Source organism: Oncorhynchus kisutch, linkage group LG5 (assembly GCF_002021735.2).
Source record: "Oncorhynchus kisutch isolate 150728-3 linkage group LG5, Okis_V2, whole genome shotgun sequence".
NCBI classification, from domain to species: domain Eukaryota; kingdom Metazoa; phylum Chordata; class Actinopteri; order Salmoniformes; family Salmonidae; genus Oncorhynchus; species Oncorhynchus kisutch.
The window spans coordinates 54573468-54597673 of NC_034178.2; the positions used below are offsets into that span (position 1 = coordinate 54573468).

The 24206-nt window shown below is 42.1% G+C and overlaps 1 protein-coding gene across 1 annotated transcript; it reads left to right on the top strand.

Annotated features, from left to right (window-relative positions):
• The first annotated feature begins 13327 nt into the window (after positions 1-13327).
• LOC109891268 (protransforming growth factor alpha) lies at positions 13328-23446 on the top strand. Its single transcript, XM_020483680.2, has 6 exons — positions 13328-13825; positions 16010-16174; positions 17971-18085; positions 21048-21197; positions 21574-21683; positions 22867-23446. Exons 1-6 carry the CDS (start codon positions 13783-13785, stop codon positions 22872-22874), a joined length of 591 nt encoding a protein of 196 aa, XP_020339269.1. The 5' UTR covers positions 13328-13782; the 3' UTR covers positions 22875-23446.
• The last annotated feature ends 760 nt before the right edge of the window (positions 23447-24206 follow it).

Genomic DNA, 24206 nt, shown 5'->3' on the forward strand with positions numbered 1-24206 from the left:
GCAAGTCCCCGCAGCAAGTGGAGGCTGTTATAGCAGCAAAGGGTGGACAAACTCCATATTAATGCCCATGATTTTGGAATGAGATGTCTGGTGAGCAGGTGTCCACATACTTTTTGTCATGTAGTGTAGTATTTGTGATTTTATGTGACACATGTAGCCTACATAATGTTTTGCAAATTAGGAACAAATGAATTTCCCTGTTGAAAAATAAAGATCTTATAAGTTCTAGGATCCGAGTTCTGAGTTCCGAGTTCTAATGTTTTTGCAGAATCGAGTCATTGCCACAGAGTTGCATGGTGCTACTGATGGAGATCACCTGCCAGTGGACGTTACGGTCAGCCAACAACTCCCAGGGTCTGCTGGGCCTCAGGACTTTAACCTCAGCCTGCTCCTGGAGGATCTCATCCAACTCTGACCACTGGATCTCACAGCCACGCAGACGCCACAAGGCTAACATACATGAACACACAATGCATTATGTAAATACAAACAAATGATTAAAAAAAGTACACAGATGCATGCAATTGATACAAAGGCTGCCCATCCCTGCTGATGCAGAATGAATAACAGCAGCAGAACTTGCTCATGTTTTTACTGTATATATCGCTCACACTAACTCGCATACAAGAGGAACAGAGCCATGTGGCTCGGACAAGAAAGTACTGCACACAGCCACAGACTAACACAGGTCATGGTCTGGCTCTCCTCCTACCTACCATTGATACAGGCCTCCTTTTCCCCTGGTCTATGAGGAGGTATTGAGAGCTTTCTGGGAATCAGGGGAGAGTGAGGAGCTGGATGAGGCCTGGGATGGCATTACTGCCCAGTAGGTATTGCCATCAAGATCTCCCTGGAAACACATGACCACCATCAAATTAAATACTGACTTAATTAAACAAAGTTTCAAACTGCAATTATTTCCCCAAACAAATCACACAATCTTTTGTAGGTGCTAGATTGATGTGTAACACTAAACTGCAAGCTGATTTCGTAGCCTCCGAATGCTACAACCTGTCCTAACACCACTCCAAGCGATATGAAGATGGCTGACGACAGGGAAGCAGCCCCTTGCAGGTGCTTGGGAGCACTCTCTCCAAAATACATGGGTTGTACATTCATACTGATCCCTGTGAAAGGAGTGGATAATTTCTCTACTGTCGGTGGTTTCATTTTCCAACATCAAACATAATACTGTAATTGTACAGCTGTTTGTCTCATTTGTCTTATTATGTATAAATACACTGTTTATGCCATTGACATTTAAAGACCTAAGAAAGCAACAAACATACTACAAGTATTGTTGTTTCTCTATTGTAAAACCCCAAAACCGTAATGCAGTCAGTGGCACAATGAGCATGGTTTGATGACATAAGAACCCCCATCTAAGAACCCTCTTTTTGAATATACAGTACATACCATATACAGTACATACCATATACAGTACATACCAGCATTGATTCCAACCAGGACCCTGGAGATGATGATCATTTCAAAAGACTTGGCAGCTCTGCTGGTCATCGCTAGCAGTGAACTCAGCATCAAGAAGATATTATTCAACAGCATAGTCTTCTTCCTGTGAGAGCAACACAGTGGGTTTAAAGTAGAGTAGAGTACAGGAGAATAGAATAGAGTGGAGACAAGTAGAGTTAAGTAAATCCTGAATATCAAGGAATTAATTACATTAATGGAAATAGTACTCATATAGATATCGTATACTGCTCTGGCACCACCCTGCAAGGTTCAGAGATCTCTATCAGCCTTGAGAAACAAACACCTCCACATTTTTAATGACTGACTCCACTGTGAGGAAACATAAAATAAAGGTAGCCTTGCTGTCTTCATAATAATAATTCAGTGTGTGCTTATATTTGTTTCACAAGTCTGTATTATACACGTGTGAAATGGAAATGTGTTTTTTTTGCCTATTCCAACTCACCTTGAGACACCCTCGGAGAGTGGGGTCACGGCCAGGGTCAGCCATTATCAACGGCAACCCTGGAGCAATTAAATGCCTTGCTCTGGGATTCAAACTAGCGACCTTTCAGCTACTGGCCCAACACTAACTGCTAGGCTACCTGCCACACCCAGTATTCAGTATTCAGAGAACACAATTTATGTGTTGGGGGCTAGGTTCAGTCTGTTATCTCTGGAGTATTTCTCCTGTCTTATCAGGTGTCCTGTGTGAATTTAAGTATTTTTTTCTTACTGCCTCGGAACATGCCTCAGGACTACCTGGCCTGATGACTCCTTGTTGTCCCCAGTCCACCTGGTCGTGCTGCTGCTCCAGTTTCAACTGTTCTGCCTGCAGCTATGGAACCCTGACCTGTTCACCGGACGTGCTACCTTGTCCCAGACCTGCTGTTTTCAACTCTCTAGAGACAGCAGGACCGGTAGAGATACTCTGAATGATCGGCTATGAAAAGCCAACTGACATTTACTCCTGAGGTGCTGACCTGTTGCATCCTCTACAACCACTGTGATTATTATTATTTGACCCTGCTGGTCATCTATGAACATCTTGGCTATGTTCTGTTACAATCTCCACCCGGCACAGCCAGAAGAGGACTGGCCACCCATCATAGCCTGGTTCCTCTCTAGGTTTCTTCCTCGGTTCCGGCCTTTCCAGGGAGTTTTTCCCTAGACACCGTGCTTCTACACCTGCATTGCTTGCTGTTTGGGGTTTTAGGCTGGGTGTCACGTTTGTCATATTGATGAGACCAAGGCGCAGCGTGATAGGCGTACATACTACATTAATAAAGAGAGAACACTGAACAAAACAAAACGAACCGTGAAGCTATATGACTAGTGCAAACAAGCAACTAAACATAGAATAACAACCCACAAACTGTCCAAGGAATATGGCTACCTAAATATGTTCCCCAATCAGAGAACGATAAACAGCTGCCTCTGATTGAGAACTAATCTAGGCAATCATAGACATAAACATCTCGACTAGAAAAACCCCATAAACATACAAAAAACCCTAGACAATACAAAAACTATACAAACCACCCTTGTCACACCCTGACCTAACCAAATAATAAACAAAGATAACTAAGGTCAGGGTGTGACAGTACCCCCCCCCCCAAAGGTGCGGACTCCCGGCCGCAAACCTAAACCTATATGGGAGGGTCTGGGTGGGCATCTAACCTTGGTGGCGGCTTTGGTTCTGGATGCCGCCCCCCTTCTTTACTCCGAGTCCGCTTTTGTATCACTGACCTGTGGGTCATCGTCGGAGGCTCTGGACTGTGGATCCTCGCCGTAGGCCCCGGGCTGGGGACCCTCGCCGGAGACCCTAGACTGGGGACCGTCGCCGGAGGTTCCGGTCTGTGGCCCGTCGTTGGAGTTTCCGGTCTGTGGCCCGTCGTTGGAGGTTCCGGTCTGTGGCCCGTCGTTGGAGGTTCCGGTCTGTGAACTGTCGCCGGACGCTGGGGACACGCACCTCAGGGCGAGTGCGGGGAGCAGGAACAGGGCGTACTGGACCCTGGAGGCGCACTGGAGGCCTGGTGCCGGAACTGGTGGTACTGGGCTGAGGACACGCACCTCAGGGCGAGTGCGGGGAGCAGGAATAGGGCGTACTGGACCCTGGAGGCGCACTGGAGGCCTAGTGCGTGGTGCCGGAACTGGTGGTACTGGGCTGAGGACACGCACCTCAGGGCGAGTGCAGGGAGGAGGAACAGGGTGGACTGGAGGTCTGGAGTGTAGAGCTGACACAACCCTTCCTGGCTGGATGTTTATTTTCACCCTGTAAATGCAGGGCGCTGGCACAGGACGTACTGGGCTGTGTAGACTTACCGGAGACACAGTACGCAAAGCCGGCGCAGGATATTCTGGTCCAAGGAGGTACACTGGAGACCAGGAGCGCTGAGCCGGCATCCTCCTTCCTGGCTGGATGCCCATTCTAGCCCGGCCAATGCAAGGAGCTGGAATAGAGCGCACAGGGCTAGAATAGCGCACTGGAGACACCGTGCGCAGTCTCTGACCTGACTCATGCAATCTCCTCGTGTGCTCCCCCCCAAATCTTGGGGCTGCCTCTCGGCCTTCCGTGCCAGCCGTGTACCCTCATACCGACGCCGTTCCTCCTGTGCAAACATGCATCTAAACATAGAATAATAACCCACAAACTATCCAAGGAATATGGCTACTTAAATATGGTCCCCAATCAGAGACAACGATAAACAGCTGCCTCTGATTGAGAACCAATCTAGGCAACCATAGATATATAAACACCTAGACTAGAGAACCCCATAAACATACCAAAAACCCTATAAAATAAAAACTACACAAACCACCCTTGTCACACCCTGACCTAACCAAATAATAAAGAAAACAAAGATTACTAAGGTCAGGGCGTGACACTGGGTTTCTGTACAGCACTTTGTGACATCAGCTGATGTAAGAAGGGTTTAATAGATACATTTGATTGATTGATTGATAAAATTGACAACGTTCAAAAATACAATGTACAAATAAAACGTAATAAGCTTCTCAGTGAGGACAACATACCAAGGTTACCAGACATCCTTGTGTAAAAAGCTGATATTGATATTAATAACATTGCCTTCCAAAGTAGGCCAAAATGTATTAATCAAATAAGTCAAATTATCCTCCAAAGGTTACGCTCATGGGTCCAGCTATAAGAGCTCCGGCAGCCTTCCCAGGGAGTAGATGGACATGATGCAAATCCAGAACAGGGTGACCTGTTGAACAGCTGAACATCCCAATGCTCCCGAAACATCTTGTTCACAAGCTTCTGAATAAACTGAAAGGAAAGGTAGAGGGAGCATACTGTATGTACACACATGGGCACATAGACACACACACACACACACGGTTTACTTTCAGAAGAATTTTACTATGATGGGTGCATTCATTATTATTCATTATTACAAATGTTAGATTGGTTAGGTTCGATTATATTTTCTATTTTCAAGCAAAATTGTACCAGTGGAACTATTCGGTCATCCATAAAGTCATTGTGAAGTGCTTGAATCATACAGGTTAGCCAGGACGCAGAGCACAGACCCCCAAAACATCTCTTCTTACTATAAGTACAGCAAATTTCCAATTGACATCCATGTGTGACATTTTGAAGTTTGTGTAGCCTGTAGGTCACCAAGTTGAATTGAGGCACATACACCAAGTTGAATTGAGGCACATACAGTATTATAGGCTACTACCAACATCATTGGCTAATACTGATCAGCCTCTTCAAATGTTGCAGTCCAACCAGCAGATGGTGCTGCATTGAAGGCTTATGAGTAATTGCATTTGATGAGTTTTCAATACAATACTTTAAAGTAAAAACAGTTGTAAAATATCAGGGTGGGTTGCAGCAACATGAATGAACACTTAAATTAAGGTTGATATATGAATCATGTTGTATAAAACGTTAAACCTAGTATGGAATTAGTCCTAGTTACATTTAACCCTTCATCTAATCTAAATGCTCACTTTGAACCAGGATCAAATCTACTCTTGTTTCAAAATCAAATTTAAACTTAGATTAGGGTTTAATTATAAACTGCCCCTGGAGGTGGTTTAAGTGATCAAATTACATTGCATGTGCTGTATTTTTGGTATGACTACCAATTTAACTATTGTGGCTTATCATGTTTCTATAAGTCAACTAGCCAGATATCTAGTTTATTAATCTAATAATTTAGTCAGCAGTGACAAATCAGGGTGGGTTGCACCAACATAGATAAAGACTGCCAAAAATTGCTCTGTGTGACCACAGGAAAAGGTTAAACTGGGTTAAATCAAGACTGATTCATTAATCATGCTTAACAAAACTTCCTGGTTAAATTCAACCCTTTATCTAATTTTAAGTTAAATTTGCACTATTACTGTTGTCACTTTTGGATATTACTACAATGTACTATTTATTTTTGAACCCATTGAACAAAAAACTTTTTTTAGCTGCTGGGGCGTAGCCTAGTGGTTAGAGCATTGGACTAGTAACCGGAAGGTTACAAGTTCAAACCCCTGAGCTGACAAGGTACAAAATCTGTCGTTCTGCCCCTGAACAGGCAGTTAACCCACTGTTCCTAGACAGTCATTGAAAATAAGAATTTGTTCTTAACTGACTTGCCTAGTTAAAAACACTTCTGTGAGCAGGCCTTTCTAATTGACCTGGCCCGGGTATCCTGGAAGGACATTGACCTCATCCCGTCAGTTGAGGATGCCTGGTCATTCTTTAAAAGTAACTTCCTCACCATTTTAGATAAGCATGCTCCGTTCAAAAAATGCAGAACTAAGAACAGATACAGCCCTTGGTTCACCCCAGACCTGACTGCCCTCGACCAGCACAAAAACATCCTGTGGCGGACTGCAATAGCATCGAATAGTCCCCGTGATATGCAACTGTTCAGGGAAGTCCGGAACCAATACACGCAGTCAGTCAGGAAAGCTAAGGCCAGGTTCTTCAGGCAGAAGTTTGCATCCTGTAGCTCCAACTCCAAAAAGTTCTGGGACACCGTGAAGTCCATGGAGAACAAGAGCACCTCCTCCCAGCTGCCCACTGCACTGAGGCTAGGTAACACGGTCACCACTGATAAATCCATGATTATCGAAAACTTCAATAAGCATTTCTCAACGGCTGGCCATGCCTTCCGCCTGGCTACTTCAACCTCGGCCAACAGCTCCGCCCCCCCCGCAGCTCCTCGCCCAAGCCTCTCCAGGTTCTCCTTTAACCAAATACAGATAGCAGATGTTCTGAAAGAGCTGCAAAACCTGGACCCGTACAAATCAGCTGGGCTTGACAATCTGGACCCTCTATTTCTGAAACTATCTGCCACCATTGTCGCAACCCCTATTACCAGCCTGTTCAACCTCTCTTTCATATCGTCTGAGATCCCCAAGGATTGGAAAGCTGCCGCAGTCATCCCCCTCTTCAAAGGGGGAGACACCCTGGACCCAAGCTGTTACAGACCTATATCCATCCTGCCCTGCCTATCTAAGGTCTTCGAAAGCCAAGTCAACAAACAGGTCACTGACCATCTCGAATCCCACCGTACCTTCTCCGCTGTGCAATCTGGTTTCCGAACCGGTCATGGGTGCACCTCAGCCACACTCAAGGTACTCAACGATATCATAACCGCCATCGATAAAAGACAGTACTGTGCAGCAGTCTTCATCGACCTTGCCAAGACTTTCGACTCTGTCAATCACCATATTCTTATCGGCAGACTCAGGAGCCTCGGTTTTTCGGATGACTGCCTTGCCTGGTTCACCAATTACTTTGCAGACAGAGTTCAGTGCGTCAAATCGGAGGGCATGCTGTCTGGTCCTCTGGCAGTCTCTATGGGGGTGCCACAGGGTTCAATTCTCGGGCCGACTCTTTTCTCTGTGTATATCAATGATGTTGCTCTTGCTGCGGGCGATTCCCTGATCCACCTCTACGCAGACGACACCATTCTATATACTTTCGGCCCGTCTTTGGACACTGTGCTATCTAACCTCCAAACAAGCTTCAATGCCATACAACACTCCTTCCGTGGCCTCCAACTGCTCTTAAACGCTAGTAAAACCAAATGCATGCTTTTCAACCTTTTCACCACCCTGGATGGTTCCGACCTAGAATATGTGGACGTCTATAAGTACCTAGGTGTCTGGCTAGACTGCAAACTCTCCTTCCAGACTCATATCAAACATCTCCAATCGAAAATCAAATCAAGAGTCGGCTTTCTATTCCGCAACAAAGCCTCCTTCACTCACGCCGCCAAGCTTACCCTAGTAAAACTGACTATCCTACCGATCCTCGACTTCGGCGATGTCATCTACAAAATGGCTTCCAACACTCTACTCAGCAAACTGGATGCAGTTTATCACAGTGCCATCCGTTTTGTCACTAAAACACCTTATACCACCCACCACTGCGACTTGTATGCTCTAGTCGGCTGGCCCTCGCTACATATTCGTCGCCAGACCCACTGGCTCCAGGTCATCTACAAGTCCATGCTAGGTAAAGCTCCGCCTTATCTCAGCTCACTGGTCACGATGGCAACACCCATCCGTAGCACGCGCTCCAGCAGGTGTATCTCACTGATCATCCCTAAAGCCAACACCTCATTCGGCCGCCTTTCGTTCCAGTACTCTGCTGCCTGTGACTGGAACGAATTGCAAAAATCGCTGAAGTTGGGGACTTTTATCTCCCTCACCAACTTCAAACATCAGCTATCTGAGCAGCTAACCGATCGCTGCAGCTGTACATAGTCTATTGGTAAATAGCCCACCCTTCTTCACCTACCTCATCCCCATACTGTTTTTATTTATTTACTCTTCTGCTCTTTTGCACACCAATATCTCTACCTGTACATGACCATCTGATCATTCATCACTCCAGTGTTAATCTGCAAAATTGTAATTATTTGCCTACCTCCTCATGCCTTTTGCACACATTGTATATAGACCCCCCCTTTGTTTTCTACTGTGTTATTGACTTGTTAATTGTTTACTCCTTGTGTAACTCTGTGTTGTCTGTTCACACTGCTTTGCTTTATCTTGGCCAGGTCGCAGTTGCAAATGAGAACTTGTTCTCAACTAGCCTACCTGGTTAAATAAAGGTGTTCTCAACTAGCCTACCTGGTTAAATAAAGGTGTTCTCAACTAGCCTACCTGGTTAAATAAAGGTGTTCTCAACTAGCCTACCTGGTTAAATAAAGATGTTCTCAACTAGCCTACCTGGTTAAATAAAGGTGTTCTCAACTAGCCTACCTGGTTAAATAAAGGTGTTCTCAACTAGCCTACCTGGTTAAATAAAGGTGAAATAAAAATAAATTAAAAAATAAAAAAGGTTAAAAAAAAAACTTTCTGGTGGTAAATTAGTGTATCTCCCTATAACTCATCTCCAAACAGACACTTCTCTCTGACATGTGTCAATATTATGCTTCCCAACAGACCCCTGTAGATCCAGACCCCTAAGACAACTGGCAAACTGCAGAAAGTAAGTGGTATCGAATATAGTTTTGTAGTGGAGTAAACATTTACATTATGGGTCAAACACTTGGTGTCATGGGGCGACGTGTTCACACATTATAATGCAATTACAGGACCGAGCACAGTGAAGCATGATGACAATTCTGGTGACCCACTACCAATCTTCCCTTTAAAAAAATTAGTCTGCTGAGCCTAAACTTGAACATTTACTGTGAACACTGAGGCTGCACTCGCTTTAAGTTACAGACAATGATCAAGTAGGCTTCTGAGGCTATTTGATCATAAAGTAGGTCTACCAGAGTGGCCTACCATCAAAAACAATGGAAAAAATGTATCCAATAACATTGTAACATGGAAATAGCTGTTCTATCATTCAGCCTACAGTAGTGGTGGTGTTCAGCAGCCAATGTGTGATGTTCAATGTAGGCCTACATTTCATGAGCATTTTGAAAAAAAACATGTTGGGATTGACATTAACCTGTTTATCCACTTGTCCTTCAGACATGGAGGTGACTGAAAATGTTGTTGTTTGATGCAAGAAACCACTTTACAAAATAAAATGCATTATTATTCCTATACCATTATAACAGAGAATCAGACAAATGATGCAACCCTCTGCTTATTGGCTTTTAGCTTATTCAAGCCTGTCTCAAAATACAATACTGCCCCTTTAAGACAACAAAAAGCTCTTTATCTGACTTGCTTTTCAAAAAGGTCTAGAAATGTACACACTTTGTGCTTTGTAGAAAGCAATCACTCCCCCATTGCTGACTATAAATGATCTACAACTAGGCTAATAACTCACTAACTAGTAAAGGATATGAACAAATGTCCACACATGGCTTCAGTACATGCAGCTTTGAACTCAAAACAAGCACATCTACTCACCACCACTCATGCTGTAAACACAGTCAGGTTCAAAGTGAATGGCACAGATCCATATATGGCAATGGTCTATTTGCATATAGGCCTAATGCAACTCTGATTGGTTATGCCACACCAGTCTTTTTAGAGTACTGGCTGAGTCATGTGTGTCAATGCAATAGAATCCTACTCCAAAGCGTTCTGCATAGTTTGTTTTGTTTCGGTATGTTGCATTGAACGCTAATATTGTGTTGATTCGATCACAATTTCCACAGTAAAGGGAAACTTTGATAATGTTAACTAAATGGGAACAGGGCCGGTCCTTACATTTTTGCCACCCTAGGAAAGACAAAAAAATTCAGCCTGGGATGTAGCCTACCACGTTGGACAGCAATGGAATTTGATGAATGCCCATCCATGTGGTAGGCCCACCATTTGTAAAACAGGCCATTGCATTGGCTTTATTTGTCACACCCTGATCTGTTTCACCTTTCTTGTGCTTGTCTTCACTGCCCTGGATTACTGACCCCTCCCTGCCCTGACCCTGCCGTTTTGTACTTTACAGACTCTGACCTGGATTACTGACCTCTGCCTGCCCTTGACCTGTTGATTGCCTGCTCCCTGTTTTGTAAATAAACGTTTGTTATTTTGAACTGTCTGCATCTGTATCTTATCTTGAGGTCTGATATTATTAGTCTTGATTCTTGTGACTAATCAATTTGGCTATTTAAGCTCTGAATATCAGCTAACCAACTTTATCAGACGTTATCGTGAGCCTATTTGCAATGTGTTTACACAGCAGGAAATGCAGAAGTATTTTTTTCTGTTTTGCTATGATAAGCTGGTCAAAAATGTACAGAAACAAACTTGAAACCACTGATCATGACAATTGGGTGAAACTCCTGGACAACAGTTGTGATTGTCCATTCCATATTCATTTTTCCTGTACCTGTCCGGTTTTAGGATATGTTGTTTGTTAAGCAGACAGCACATGTTTTATTTGATTGGGCGCCATTTTAGGTTAGGGTATTTGATCAGAGAAACCTGCATGATGTTAAGTGTCTGTTCAATACATTGCCATACATTTTATCTCCAGCCTGTAACTACAGAAAAGGCTACATACTCTTCTACCATATCCTGTATCTGCTACATGATTCATGTTAGATATTTATTTTTTGACGGAATGTTGGTGGAGCGTCACAGCAATGCGTCTTTCCAACAGCACCCTGGAGAGGCGCGCATTGGCAATGGACAAGCAAAATATTTTGCGCACCTGCCTTTGACAAAGTGGGCATTGGTTATCACAGGGCGGCATCAGCGCTCAACTAAAAAGCCCATTATGCCACTGGTTGAGAGAAATTGGCATTTTTTTTGGGTAGAATTACGTGAGATTTTATGTGTTGTTGTTGGAGGGGCATCTTGGACACCTAATCCTGCCTAATGAGTGGGCCAGCGGTGAGGGGGAAAACTCAATCTCGTGCTTCTCTGCACAGGCTGATATTTCTTCTGAGTGGCAGTCCCCGCACATTTGTGCAGTTTAAATGGAACATTGCCCACTACATAACCTCAAGTGTCAAATAAATGCAGTGTATCAGGGGAATACCATTGTTTAGTGACAAATAGGTTATATTAATTTAACGCTTGTAGGCTATCCATTATCCTGCAGATGGATATGAATGAAAGATTTTGATGTTTACTATTTCAAGACCAACATCCTTTTAATTTGGTTTGGAAATGTAAAAGAACATGCTCTGTATCTGGAGTTTTCTGAGTTTCAAGGTGCCTGGGTGTTGTTGGATCAACATAAAGGGAATGTGCTCATTAACCTTTATCAGTTTTATGCTGATTTGTGAGTGTATTAAGTGGAGTGGAGCCAACTGTTATTGCTCTATGGAAGCATAAGTATGCAGTATGCAGACATTGATTCTGTAAAATCTGTAGGCACATATGGGTGCACTAGATGTAGGCTACATACACTGAATAAAAATATAAACGCAACATTCTACAATTTCAATGATTTTACGGAGTTACAGATCATATAAGGAAATCAAAATAAATTGAAAAGGCCCTAATCTATAGATTTCACATGACTGGGAATATAGATATGCATCAGTTGGTCAAACATACCTTAAAAAAAAGGTAGGGGCGTGGATCAGAAAACCAGTCAGTATCTGGTGTGAGCACCATTTGCCTCATGCAGCGTGACATCTCCTTCGCATAGAGTTGATCACACTGTTGATTGTGGCCTGTTGAATGTTATCCAACTCCTCTTCAATGGCTGTGTGAAGTTTCTGGATCTTGGCGGGTACTGGAACACGCTGTCATACACGTCGATCCAGAGTATCTCAAACATGCTCAATGGGTGATATGTCTGGTGAGTATGCTGAAGAACTGGAAAATGTTCAGCTTCCAGGAATTGTGTACAGATCCTTGCAAAATGTGGCCATGCATTATCATGCTGAAGTGATGGACGAGGATGAATGGTATGACAATGGGCCTCACGATCGCATCACGGTATCTCTGTGCATTCAAATTGCCATCAATAAAACGCAATTGTGTTTGTTGTACGTAGCTTATGCCTGCCCATACTACAGTATAACCCCACCACTACCATGGGACTCTCTGTTCAAAATGTTGACCGCTTGCCCACACAAAGCCATACACGTGGTCTGCGGTTGTGAAGCCAGTTGGACGTACTGCCAAATTCTCTAAAATGACATTGGAGGTGGCTTATGGTAGAGAAATTAACATTCAATTATCTGGCAACAGCTCTGGTGGACATTCCTGCAGTCAACATGCAAATTGAACGCTCACTCAAACTTGAGACATCTGTGGCATTGTGTTGTGTTACAAAACGGCACATTTTAGAGTGTCCTTTTATTGGCCCCAGCACAAGGTGCACCTGTGTACTGATCATGCTATTTAATCATCTTCTTGATATGCCACACCTGTCAGGTGGATGGATTATCTTGGCAAAGGAGAAATGCTCACTAACAAGGATGCAAACAATTATGTGCACAAAATTTGAGGGAAATACGCTTTCTCTCTGGGATCTTTTATTTCAGCTCATGAAACATGGGGTCAACACTTTACATGTTGCATTTATATTTTTGTTCAGTATAACTGCCCATATAAAAGCCACCACCAAATTGAAATATGAAAGCCAGTCATTTGAAGATTGAGTTATCATTACAAGATTATTGTGATAAGTTTAATTTTACTCTAAAACATTCTCTAAAAACAACCTATTTTAGGTAACTGGAAGTGGGGCCGACAGAGAGAGCAAAGACAGAATGATATTGAATAATCACTCGCTCTTTCTCAATTCAATTCAAAAGTGAAATAAACAATTAACAGTAAACATTACTCACAAAAGTTTCAAAGGAATAGATACATTTCAAAGATTAAATTATGGCTATGTACAGTGTTGTAACAATGTGCAAGTAGTAGAGTACGAAAGAGAAAATAAATAAACATAAATATTTATCACTTTCTCACGCCGCTCTCTCTCTCTCCAATTACATGTGTCCCATGATAGAGCTCCTCAAGGGACGCTACTGACAAGATTACGTGTGCCGTGCGTGAAAGGGTTTATTTCGACAGGAGAAGAGTGGAATTGTTTAGGGCATGGACTTAACGTCTCCGTTTAAATGTAATAAATATGAATCGAAACGAAGTATTTGAAGACTTGTTGGTTGATACACTTTAATGATGACATATCAGGCACGTCAACTCAGTTTGCACATGGCATTGGACAATAATGAAGTTGCTGAATAGCGACGCACTTGCATTGTTTGAGAAATTTCTGAAGAACGTCAGTAGTAGCCTATAGTGGAGAAGCAGAAAGGTTTTTTATTTTAGACGAATACATTTATCTCGCCTGCTGACGGATGCGTGCGTAGGCCTACAAAAATATTTATGGAATTGAGCAGAGAACATTCGAATTTCGGAGGATTACCTTGATATACAACCTTCATCATGATGAATCGGGCTTTCTGGGATGCGATATTTCTCATTACTGGTGAGTTCAATGAAGAAAAAAAAAACTGTTTAAAATATTTTAATGTGTAAAATGTTAAATAAAAAATGGATTTGAGTACATTTGAATTTGCTATACCATAAGGGAAAAGGTCCTTATTATTTCCTAATAAACTAGCTTTGCTTCTGTAGACCATTTTCCTTACAAATACAATTCCTTACAAATAAAACCTCAACCAGAGGTCCCTGAAAAAGCAGGGAGAAACGACAATTGTAAATACAAAATATTAACAGTAACCTCTATCTCAATATTTTCGTGGGCATCAGAAAGGACAAAGTTGATACTCCAGGCCTATATAGCCTAACCTAGCCTACTCATACCCTGGGAATTTGGTTTCCAGGTTTCATTGAATATGGCTCCAATTTGTGAATTCTAACCATTTTTGTGGCTATCCCACAGGGTCAGTGACATTTCACCTTTTCTATGAGAAAAAAGATGGTTGGCCGACCAATGAGCCACTGTTGATGTTTCATGTAGCATGCGTTAACTGTCAGTTCAGACCTATTCATAGCTTTCTAATGGCCTCGTCCTTTTAGTAGGGAGGGAATACTTGACCCTGCTACTGTTATTGGTTGTTCAGTTACACTGGCTTGTGTACAAAATATAGCCCTATTCCCTACACAGTGTACTAATTTTGACCAGGGGTCTTAGGGCTTGGGTTAAAAGTAGTGCACTATGTAGGGAATAGGGTGCCATTGGGGACAATCGCTGCCTTGACACAGCATTCATTTGCCCTCTCTATTTCTGGACTTTGTACCTTGTTACGCGCACAGAGTCCTTAGCAAGATCACAGGGATGTCACCCATTTAACTGACGCTCAGTATTTAAAATGGTTTTATTTTTAACCATCATTTGAAATCTCAGAAAGGGAAGAGCTTGCAAGAAAATGGCCCTTCCTGAAACCCTTATGACAGACTGCAACCATCTCTTATCTATTTGAGCAGTATGGTGATGGCTAATTTGATACTCAGCATTTTTATTGTCTGAGTGGCGCAGCGGTCTAAGGCACTGCATCTCAGTGCTAGAGGCGTCACTACAGACCATGGTTTGATTTCAGGCTGTATCACAACCGGCCGTGATTGACAACAAGATGGCGCCGAAGAACATGGCTGACGTTTTACATTCTCCCAACCAATTGTGCTATTTTGTTATTTTTTTTGCGTTTTAATTTTTTAAAACTCATTGTGTACATAATGTTGCTCTTATGACTGAAAATAACTTATTCTTGAACTGCACTGTTGGTTAAGGGCTTGTAAGTAAGCATTTCACGGTAAAGTCTACACTTGTTGTATTTGGCGCATGTGACAAATAAAGTTTGATTTTGATTGGGAGTCCCATAGAGCGGCGCACAATTTGCTCAGCGTCGTTAGGGTTTAGCTGGGGTAGGCCGTCATTCTAAATAAGAATTTGTTCTTAACTGACTTGCCTAGTTAAATAAATGTTCAATAAAAAAAATGCCTTTCTCCATATCACTGAATAACAGTGAATACTTACAGTATTCTAATTGTGTGATCTCTCTCCCAAGACCTGTCTATATTAAGACTATCCCAGCTTAGACCTATTATAGACCCATTGTAGTGTGTTCATCCTATTGCCACTCTTGGACTACTCAACTGGTAAGAGGAGCTCCAAACATAATGATAAATGTGAGCGGTATGAGTACAGAACATGCCTCAGCATGCAATCCACAATGAGCCCAGTGCAATATAAAAAAGAGAAGTGGTTAATTAGGATCAAGTAATAGAAATAAGATAATATAATACGATTGCAGTGCAAAGATCTCCTGGCAAAAGCCAAGACATTGAACAGAAGAGGGAGGTGGAAAGCAATCATGGCTACGTTTACACAGGCTGCCCAATTCTGATATTTGTTTCACTAATTGGTCTTTTGATAAGCTCTGAAAAAGTGATGATGTGGCTGCGCAGCCCATTTCCGTCAGTTTCACCTCAGTGAATAGTACTCAGGATGATAAATGGGGATCTAATTAATGCCACCTTGTCTTGTGTTCCAAGTGGGAGATTAGTTATACTTTAAGTCACAAGTCACCTGTTTCCTGATTGTCAACTATTAAAGCCAACTGGAATTTTGTTAGTTTTTCACTGATCACTCTTGACATTATTACTGATGTATGTACTTTATCATTTCATAATCTGTTTCTTCCAATAGGTTCCCTCTTTACATATGGAACAGGCCAGGATAATTCCACTATTGCTACTAATTCTACAATGACCACCACACCTCCTGTAACTACCACCACTACCACTGTAAATGTTACTACCTCTTCTACTACCACCACCAGTATCACCACTACAACCACCATTCCAGTGAAAAGTATGTATTTGTGTGTGTGTTTTGTCTCTGTGTGTGTGGATGTGCAGGTGACTGCACACACACACATTTTATAAATGCCTTTATAAAACATCTCTACAGGGTGCTCCAGAGAATTGTTCACCTCTTCAGACTCATTAACTGGTGCCAATGGTAATTCAAGGCTTTTCTAGTGAAGAGTCAGATGGAAACAGAGAATGTATTTCAAAAGTGGACACATACTAAGCTACACATGAATTAATTGGTTTATTTTTTTCATAAATCTAGTTTCTCAGCCTGGATAGAATGTAGCAAAAAAAATGATCAAGTAGCCTAAATCCCAGGTTACCAACTATCACATTTCCGTCATTATCTGCGAGGCACCATTTAAAATCCAGAAATGCCTAATGACTAATTTCCGTTCCTCCTAAATGTTATCCTCGACTGACTGCCAAAATCACATGAAGAGAGAGATGGATCTGTATCCCAAATAGTGCACTATGTAGGGAATAGGGTTCCATGTTTGACCAGAGCCCTATGGTCCCTGGTCAAAAATAGTGCACTATAGTGAATAGGGTACAATTTGGGACTCTGCTAGAGAGGGGCTGAGGGGTAGCTGGGGCAGATGCCTCAGGGAATAACAGAGAGCTTTATACAGACTCTGAAAGAGAGAGGGGAGAAAGGACAATGCATGTAGGCTGGAATCCAACCAGCCATTTACTAATGGAATGGAGTGTGTTACGGTCGGCTGTACTGCAGCAGTCTGTCTGTTCATCCTCTCTCTCTTTCTCACTTACTCCCTCTCTGAATGCCACATTGTGACATCTGTTTTGGCTGCCCGAGAAAAGATACTCAGACTTTTGTTTGGGCCAGTCAGGTTGGAATTTGAAACCCTGACTGTATAGTTGATGAGTAAGAAATTTGTCCAGACACAAAAATGTGGTTACTGTGTTCTTCCTGAGTTCTGACCTCTTCAGCTCATCCCAATGTTAATTTATTTCAGAAGATGAATTTTGTTATTCTAGCCATAATAAATCAAGTTTGATTGGATGTAAAGGGTAGAGAGGCTGTGTCTGAAAAGCTTACTAGCTGTCAAATCCTTGTCTCCTCTGTCCTTGTTTCCTGAATTCCTCTCAAAGCTCAATAGAGTAGAGCTCGGAAGGAGGGACCTTTTGATCCACTCCATAAGGAGGAAGCAAGGACATGATGGCCAGTAATCTTTTCAGACACAACCATGGAGTGAAAAGGGTGAGCGTTTTACTTCCTGGCTTCAGGGATGTGCTTTCTCCAGACCTCTAATGGGTTTGATGATGGACAGATGTTTTGTTTGCTGTGTCGTGGCACTGGGGATTTGACATGGGGTTAGACTTGTCCCTTGGAGGGCCCTGTCCCTGACATAAGCCATGACAACCCCAGTCACTCAGCGATGTAACAAAAGGCTTAGAATAAGTCTCCTCTGCCTCAGGAACTTCCCCAACTGGAGGCATGGGATGGAGTCGTGGGAGTAGATTTTGACATTGTTGTCCAATAATTAAGTTATTTTAGATCTATGACACTGACTGACCTATGGAGTTTTGGTAAGGCGTATGGCCAGGTTATTGGGCTCTTTTACAGTGTAATCCTACAAAGTGAGAAACGGCATGTTGGAGGGGATCAGTTTGAGCAAAGCTAAGTGCAGAATTTCTAATCTTCATCACATATTGAGTAGTTATTTGGAATACAAGGTGATTTATAAATCATTGAGTACGTGCAATCTGACTGCAATCCAGTTGCACAATGTTTTAGAAATACCCTTAAATGTCATTCTTTCTCTCTGTCAGAGTTTGTTGCAGCAGCTGTTCGATCCCACTTCGATGACTGTCCTGACTCCCACAGCCACTTCTGTTTCCATGGCACCTGTCGTTTCTTGATTCTGGAGGAGACACCCGCATGTGTGTAAGTTCAACTTCTCTTTCTCTCTCGCTGATACACGCACCCACATAGTTGAAATAAGGCTACGTCCCACAGTAAGGCATTGTTGTCATTATTTCAAAATCAGGTGAATCATCATTGTTACTCAGTCTGTATGGGGAATTGTTCTTCGATAATGAACTTGTGCCCTGTCTTTGCTGGTGACCTGTCACAAGTAAACTGTAAAAGGTTAGCATATGTTGTAAGTATTTTATTTTGAGTGGTCACCAGTTAGTAGGATTTATGGAGAGTTTGTTGGGTAAGCCACCCAGTTTTAGGTCTGTCTGTGGCATCCAATTGCTTATCCCAGTTACTAATAATCATGTACCCATTAAGAAAATGACTAAAACTGTTACATCCCTGTGGATTGATAAGTAATTGAAAAATTGTATGGTTGAGAGGGATGAGGCAAAGGGAATGGCAATTTAAGTCTGGCTGCACAACTGCTTGGCAAACGTACTGCAAATTGAGAAATCATGTGACTAAACTGAATAAAAAGAAGAAGAAACTACACTATGAAACAAAGATAAATGACAAAAGAATGATAGTAAAAAGCTTTGGAGCACCTTAAATGAAATTGTGAAAAAACGCAAACTCAGCTCTTCCATTCATTGAATCAGATGGCTCATTCATTACAAAACCCACTGAAATTGCCAACTACTTTAATGTTTTTTTAATTGGCAAGATTAGCAAACTTGGGCATGATATGCCATCAACAAATGCTGACACTACACATCCAAGTCTATCTGACCAAATTATGGAAGACAAGAAATGTAATTTTGAAATCTATAAAGTGAGTGTGGAAGAGGGGGGAAAAAGTATTATCTATCAACGATGACAAGCCACCGGGGTCTGACAACTTGGATGGAAAATTACTGAGGAAAAGTGTGTGCCCTCAGGCCTAATAGTAAAGCCCCCTTTACTGGCTCAAATAGCTGACCAATCAGCCTGTTACCAACCCTTAGTAAAGTTTTGGAGAAAATGGTGTTTGACCAGATACATTGCTATTTTACAGTAAACAAATTGACAACAGTCTTTCAGCACGCTTATAGGGAAGGACATTTAACAAGCACAGAACTTACACAAATGACTGATTGGCTGAGTGAAATTGACGATAAAAAGATTGGGGGGCTGTTTTGTTCAGACTTCAGTGTGGCTTTTGAAATTATCGATCATAGTCTGCTGCTGGAAAAACATATGTGTTATTGCTTTACATCCCCTGCTATATTGTGTATAAAGAGTTACCTGTCTAACAGAACACAGAGGGCGTGGAAGCTTCTCCAACATAATCCAGGTAGAATCAGGAATTCCCCAGGGCAGCTGTCTAGGCCAATCTTTACTAACGACAGTGTGTCTATGTATGTGGTGTATGAGTAAAGCCAGTGTGTCTATGTATGCAGATGACTCAACACTATACACATCACCCACTACAGCAACTGAAATGACTGCAACACTTAACAAAGAGCTGCAGTTAGTTTCAGAATGGGTGGCAAGGAATAAGTTATTCCTAAATATTTAAAAAACTAAAAGCATTGTATTTGTGACTAATCATTCACTAAACTCTACTAAATCTTGTAATAAATAATGTGGAAATTGAGCAAGTTGAGGTGACTAAACTGTTTGGAGTAACCCTAGATTGTAAACTGTCATGGTCAAAACATATTGATACAACAGTAGCTAAGATGGGGATAAGTCTGTCCATAATAAAGTGCTGCTCTACCTTCTTAACAACACCATCAACAAGGCAGGTCCTACAGGTCCTAGTTATGTCACTCCTGGACTACTGTTCAGTCGTGTGGTCAGGTGCCACAGAGGGACTCAGGAAAATTGCAATTGGCTCAGAACATGAATAATATGCATGTCAAACTCTCCTGGCTCAAAGTAGAGGAGAGATTGACTTCATCACTACTTGTATTAGTGAGAGGTATTGACATGTTGAAAGCACCGAGCTGTCTGTTTAAACAACTAGCACACAGCTCAGACACCCATGTATACCCCACAAGACATGCCACCAGAGGTCTCTTCACAGTCCCCAAATTCAGAACAGACTGGGATGCACACAGTACCACAGAACCATGACTATATGGAACTCTATTCCACATCAGGTAACTGATGCAAGCAGTAGAATAAGATTTTTATAAAAATGAAAATTACACCTTATGGAACAGCGGGGACTGTGAAGCAACACACACATAGGCACAGACATATGCATCTATATACACACACGATAACATACACACACGTACACATTTTGTGTTGTAGATAGTGGAGTATCGACCTCAGGGCACACACTTAGTGTGTTGTGAATTATGTAATTAATGTATTGTCATGTTTTTCTAAAATTGTTTAACTGCCTTAATTTTGCTGGAGCCCAGAAAGAGTTAATTGGGGTCCATAATAAATACAAATGCATCCAAAGTGTGTTTAGCATCTGTTCTGTCAGTGCTATGTTTGTACACTGATTCGCTGCAGTTCGTAGAGCTGGTCTGATCATGATACGAATTTCACTGGCCTATGGAATTGGAGCGTGACAGTTCACTTCTCACTGAGTGAGATGAGCAGAAAAGGGAATTCTATCCAGGGTTAGGCTCTTTGACCTAAACCCTTTACTAAAATGCTCTTTAGTAGCGACTTCTTGAGACACTTTATGGCATGTTCATAATACAAAGGGTATTGTATGGGTAGCAATATGATGCAAAATAGTTTTGCAGACTGAACTATTCTTTCTGAAACGTAGGGCTAATAGTTCTACTTACCTGTTCTACTTCATTAATCTCTACCTCTATTAGTCTCTTCCATAGAGATACAATTTATTTATAATGTTATATTTAATGCTGTGGTCTCTCCATTGCAAATGGAGTCAGTGAGTTTGTCAAACAGCCTTGAAGGATCAAGTCCATGCTGCTGTATGAAGTTTTATGTCCTTTCTCCACTTCATGTTTGACAGGTGTCACCAAGGCTTTGTAGGGATGCGATGTGAGCACGCTGACCTGCTAGCTGTGGTGGCCACCAATCACAGGCAACAGACAGTTGCCACGGTGCTAGTTCTGTGTGTGATTGGTTGCGTCTTGACGATGCTGCTCTGCACCCTTTTACAGTAAGTACATGATGTCTGCTTAATAGGAAAATCTCTCCATGACTTATCCCATTTACTGAAATGGCATATCATAAAGACAACTACGTGGTTGATTAACCAACCACACTGTGCTTAACCAACCACACTGTGATTCTGCTCAATGTGCTGTCCACAAGAGAACAGCAATCTCCCTCTGACACTGCCCATTCACTGAGCCTACATACCTTGTGTAGACATCTGCATCATTACACTGTGATTAACCAAACATACTGCACATGCTACCATGATGAGTTTGTCCATAAAGTAAGATTAAAAACCCTCCACTGGTCCTTAGAAGGTCATTTGGTGTGTTGACCTGAAATCATTCGTCATGAAGAGTTTGTCCTCTCTCTCCCAGTTGCTGGTGGAGGCGGGACGGTTTGGGGCGGAGGCACAGACTCCACTGTGCCCCAGAGAAACAAGGCAGTATGCTGAAGGGCAGAGGGTCCTGCTGTCACTCTGAAAGTGGTACAGACTTCAACTTACTTTTCATTTTGTACTATACCTAGTTTTGTCTTTTGTCTGTTTCACATTCTCAACTGTTATCATGTTTGAAATGTGAAACTACAGGGTTTCTAATTATGGTAGTCGGTATGGGGTATTTTTGTAATCAACTGGAGAGGGTAGATGGCTATGAGCCTTAGAGGTCGGTTTAATGGCCTACTGTGTCCAATCTGCTGAAGCATACTGAACCTTTCTCTGTGCATATAGGACCCATCTGGTTTAATCATGACCGTATTAAAGGCTCACACGGTGTATGGGAACCATTGAGGTGTTGCTGACACTGCTGTAGCTAATGGACGTTTCCTGTCCTTTACATCCATAGACTTGTAGAACTCTCACTTGAGGTCTCTACTCTAGCTCCCACACAGGGTTATGAGAACACTATACTGAGAAAATTGTTATGCCCATATTAGAACAGGGTTCTCTATAGACTATGCTTACTACTGTACTCTGTCTCATGCTGTATGAACTTTGAATGTTCTTGACTCGTGTTTTGGGGGAAGTACACACTAACAACATTATCATCACACCCAGACCGCAATGTCAATCAAATTATAAACCACCTTCCTCCATAGATATACTGTACTGTAGTTAGATGCTTGAAAGACTCAGGTCTTCTCAGTGGCCTCTCTTACCCAGCAGTGGCATGCTATGGGTCTATCTGATGGTTATGCAAACCCAGGGCCAATATTTCCTTAACTTCTGCCCACTCATGTAAGTTTCCTATATCATGTAGAAATTTGACTTCATCTGAAACACAATTTTAGGTACTTTTCTGATATAATTGAATGACATGTTCTGTTTCTACTTTGTCCTCACATCCCTTATTCACAAGGTACCATTGGGATTGTGTTTTGTTGTTTTTAGGTGGCCTAGACTACAGACTTTATCTCTGTTTGGTGGGATAGTGTGTTTTTATTGTAGTCCAGATCAGGGGTTATACACACAATGGTTGGAAACTCATCTCTCATTTAAAACAGCGATCAGACAATTCTCATGGAATTGTCTTCAAACCTTAGTGCATAGAATAGACTGTAGTGACTTTGAGCGTGACTTCTGAGTCTCCATACCACATTGTCCTTTTTACAAAATGGGTTGATATGCCTATCTGATTTCCTTGTTTTTTTATCTTATAATTTCCCCTCAGTGGTGTAAGAGAAGAACTCCTGCTTGGAACGCCAGGGATTTTCATGATGGGCTGCCTTCTCTCTTCCTCTGTCTATTCAATCCTAAAGACTGCTGGGACATATGGATCATCCCTAAGATGGGCATCAGACACCTGGCTAATAACATCCTCATAAGACTGAGAGGGAGTAGAGACCCCCTCTATCTCTATTACCAGACCAAGGGAGGCCCATTTGATGTGAGAGTTTCATGTCGTTTCAGAACCTCCGCACACTTGGAATACTGTGATCTCACTACTGTTTTAATGCATGGAGGAGAAGAGATGGGAACTGACCGGTCAGAAATACCAAATTCTCCGGGAACAGCTCGCTGGAACTGGACTCCTGAACAGATACCCTCTAAATTGTGAGCGCTTAGTGTGACATCATCACTGTAAAGATGATGAAGTCAAGGACATGACCAGGAACATGCTGGACATAAGAGAAATACTTTTGACAACTTGGTGTCCTGTGGGTTTTTTGGCACATGAAAGCAACTATTTCAGATTTCGATTTGAGGTATAACTTTGTTTTATTCACTCAAACTCAGAGGAACTCAAAATGTTTGTCTTTTAAGAAGCTAAACACAAGCTAAAAACACAATGAACAATTGTTTCATCAAAACTTAAAGCGCACAGAGATTTAGGTGGGGCAAGAACATTTTAGTTTCTGTTTTAAGCAAGGGATATTGACATACCTCACCTGACAAAAATGGGAGATTGCTACTGGGACTCTTTAACCCCACTGTGGATTAAGGACCAATGGTGGGACTTAGACATAGATATGGGAGAAATTAAATGCATGCAAAAAAGTAGATATAAGAGGACTGTATAGTCTCCAAAAACATTGCCAACCTATAGTCCCTTAGTAACTTATCTCCCACCATGTATCATTATTCCTGATATGCCCGGCTTTCTATGAGTGTGCACATTGCATAGTACCTCAGATATTGTAGTGTTGGTTGTTTCTTTCCATTCCTGCACAAAACCTGCATTACATTTTCCTCTGCCTCAGAGGTTTGAGTGAGTGATGCACATACAGACGTTGTGTTCTAGCACTTGTTTTATGCACATATGTTACTGGGAACATTGTATGCATGAGATTCTTATCATGACCTATTCTAGATGTACACTTCATTGTATAGTAATGTTTTCTTGTGGTACACGTCATAGCAAGCTTGCTCACAATTGCATAGCACACTTCTGCACTTAGGTTTCTGTTACTTCACATGTGAGAGATGCCAAATGCACCTGAAGATCTTACATGTCTGATAGAGCACAGAAAGACTCATGCGACAAGCGTCAGTTCTGGGTAATAACACTGT

Excerpts from the sequence above, each read along its gene's own strand:
- LOC109891268 (XM_020483680.2), top strand. The coding sequence starts at position 13,783 with ATGATGAATCGGGCTTTCTGGGATGCGATATTTCTCATTACTG. Across the intron at positions 13,826-16,009 it reads TGCGATATTTCTCATTACTG|GTTCCCTCTTTACATATGGA; the intron begins GTGAGTTCAATG and ends TTCTTCCAATAG. Across the intron at positions 16,175-17,970 it reads AACCACCATTCCAGTGAAAA|AGTTTGTTGCAGCAGCTGTT; the intron begins GTATGTATTTGT and ends TCTCTCTGTCAG.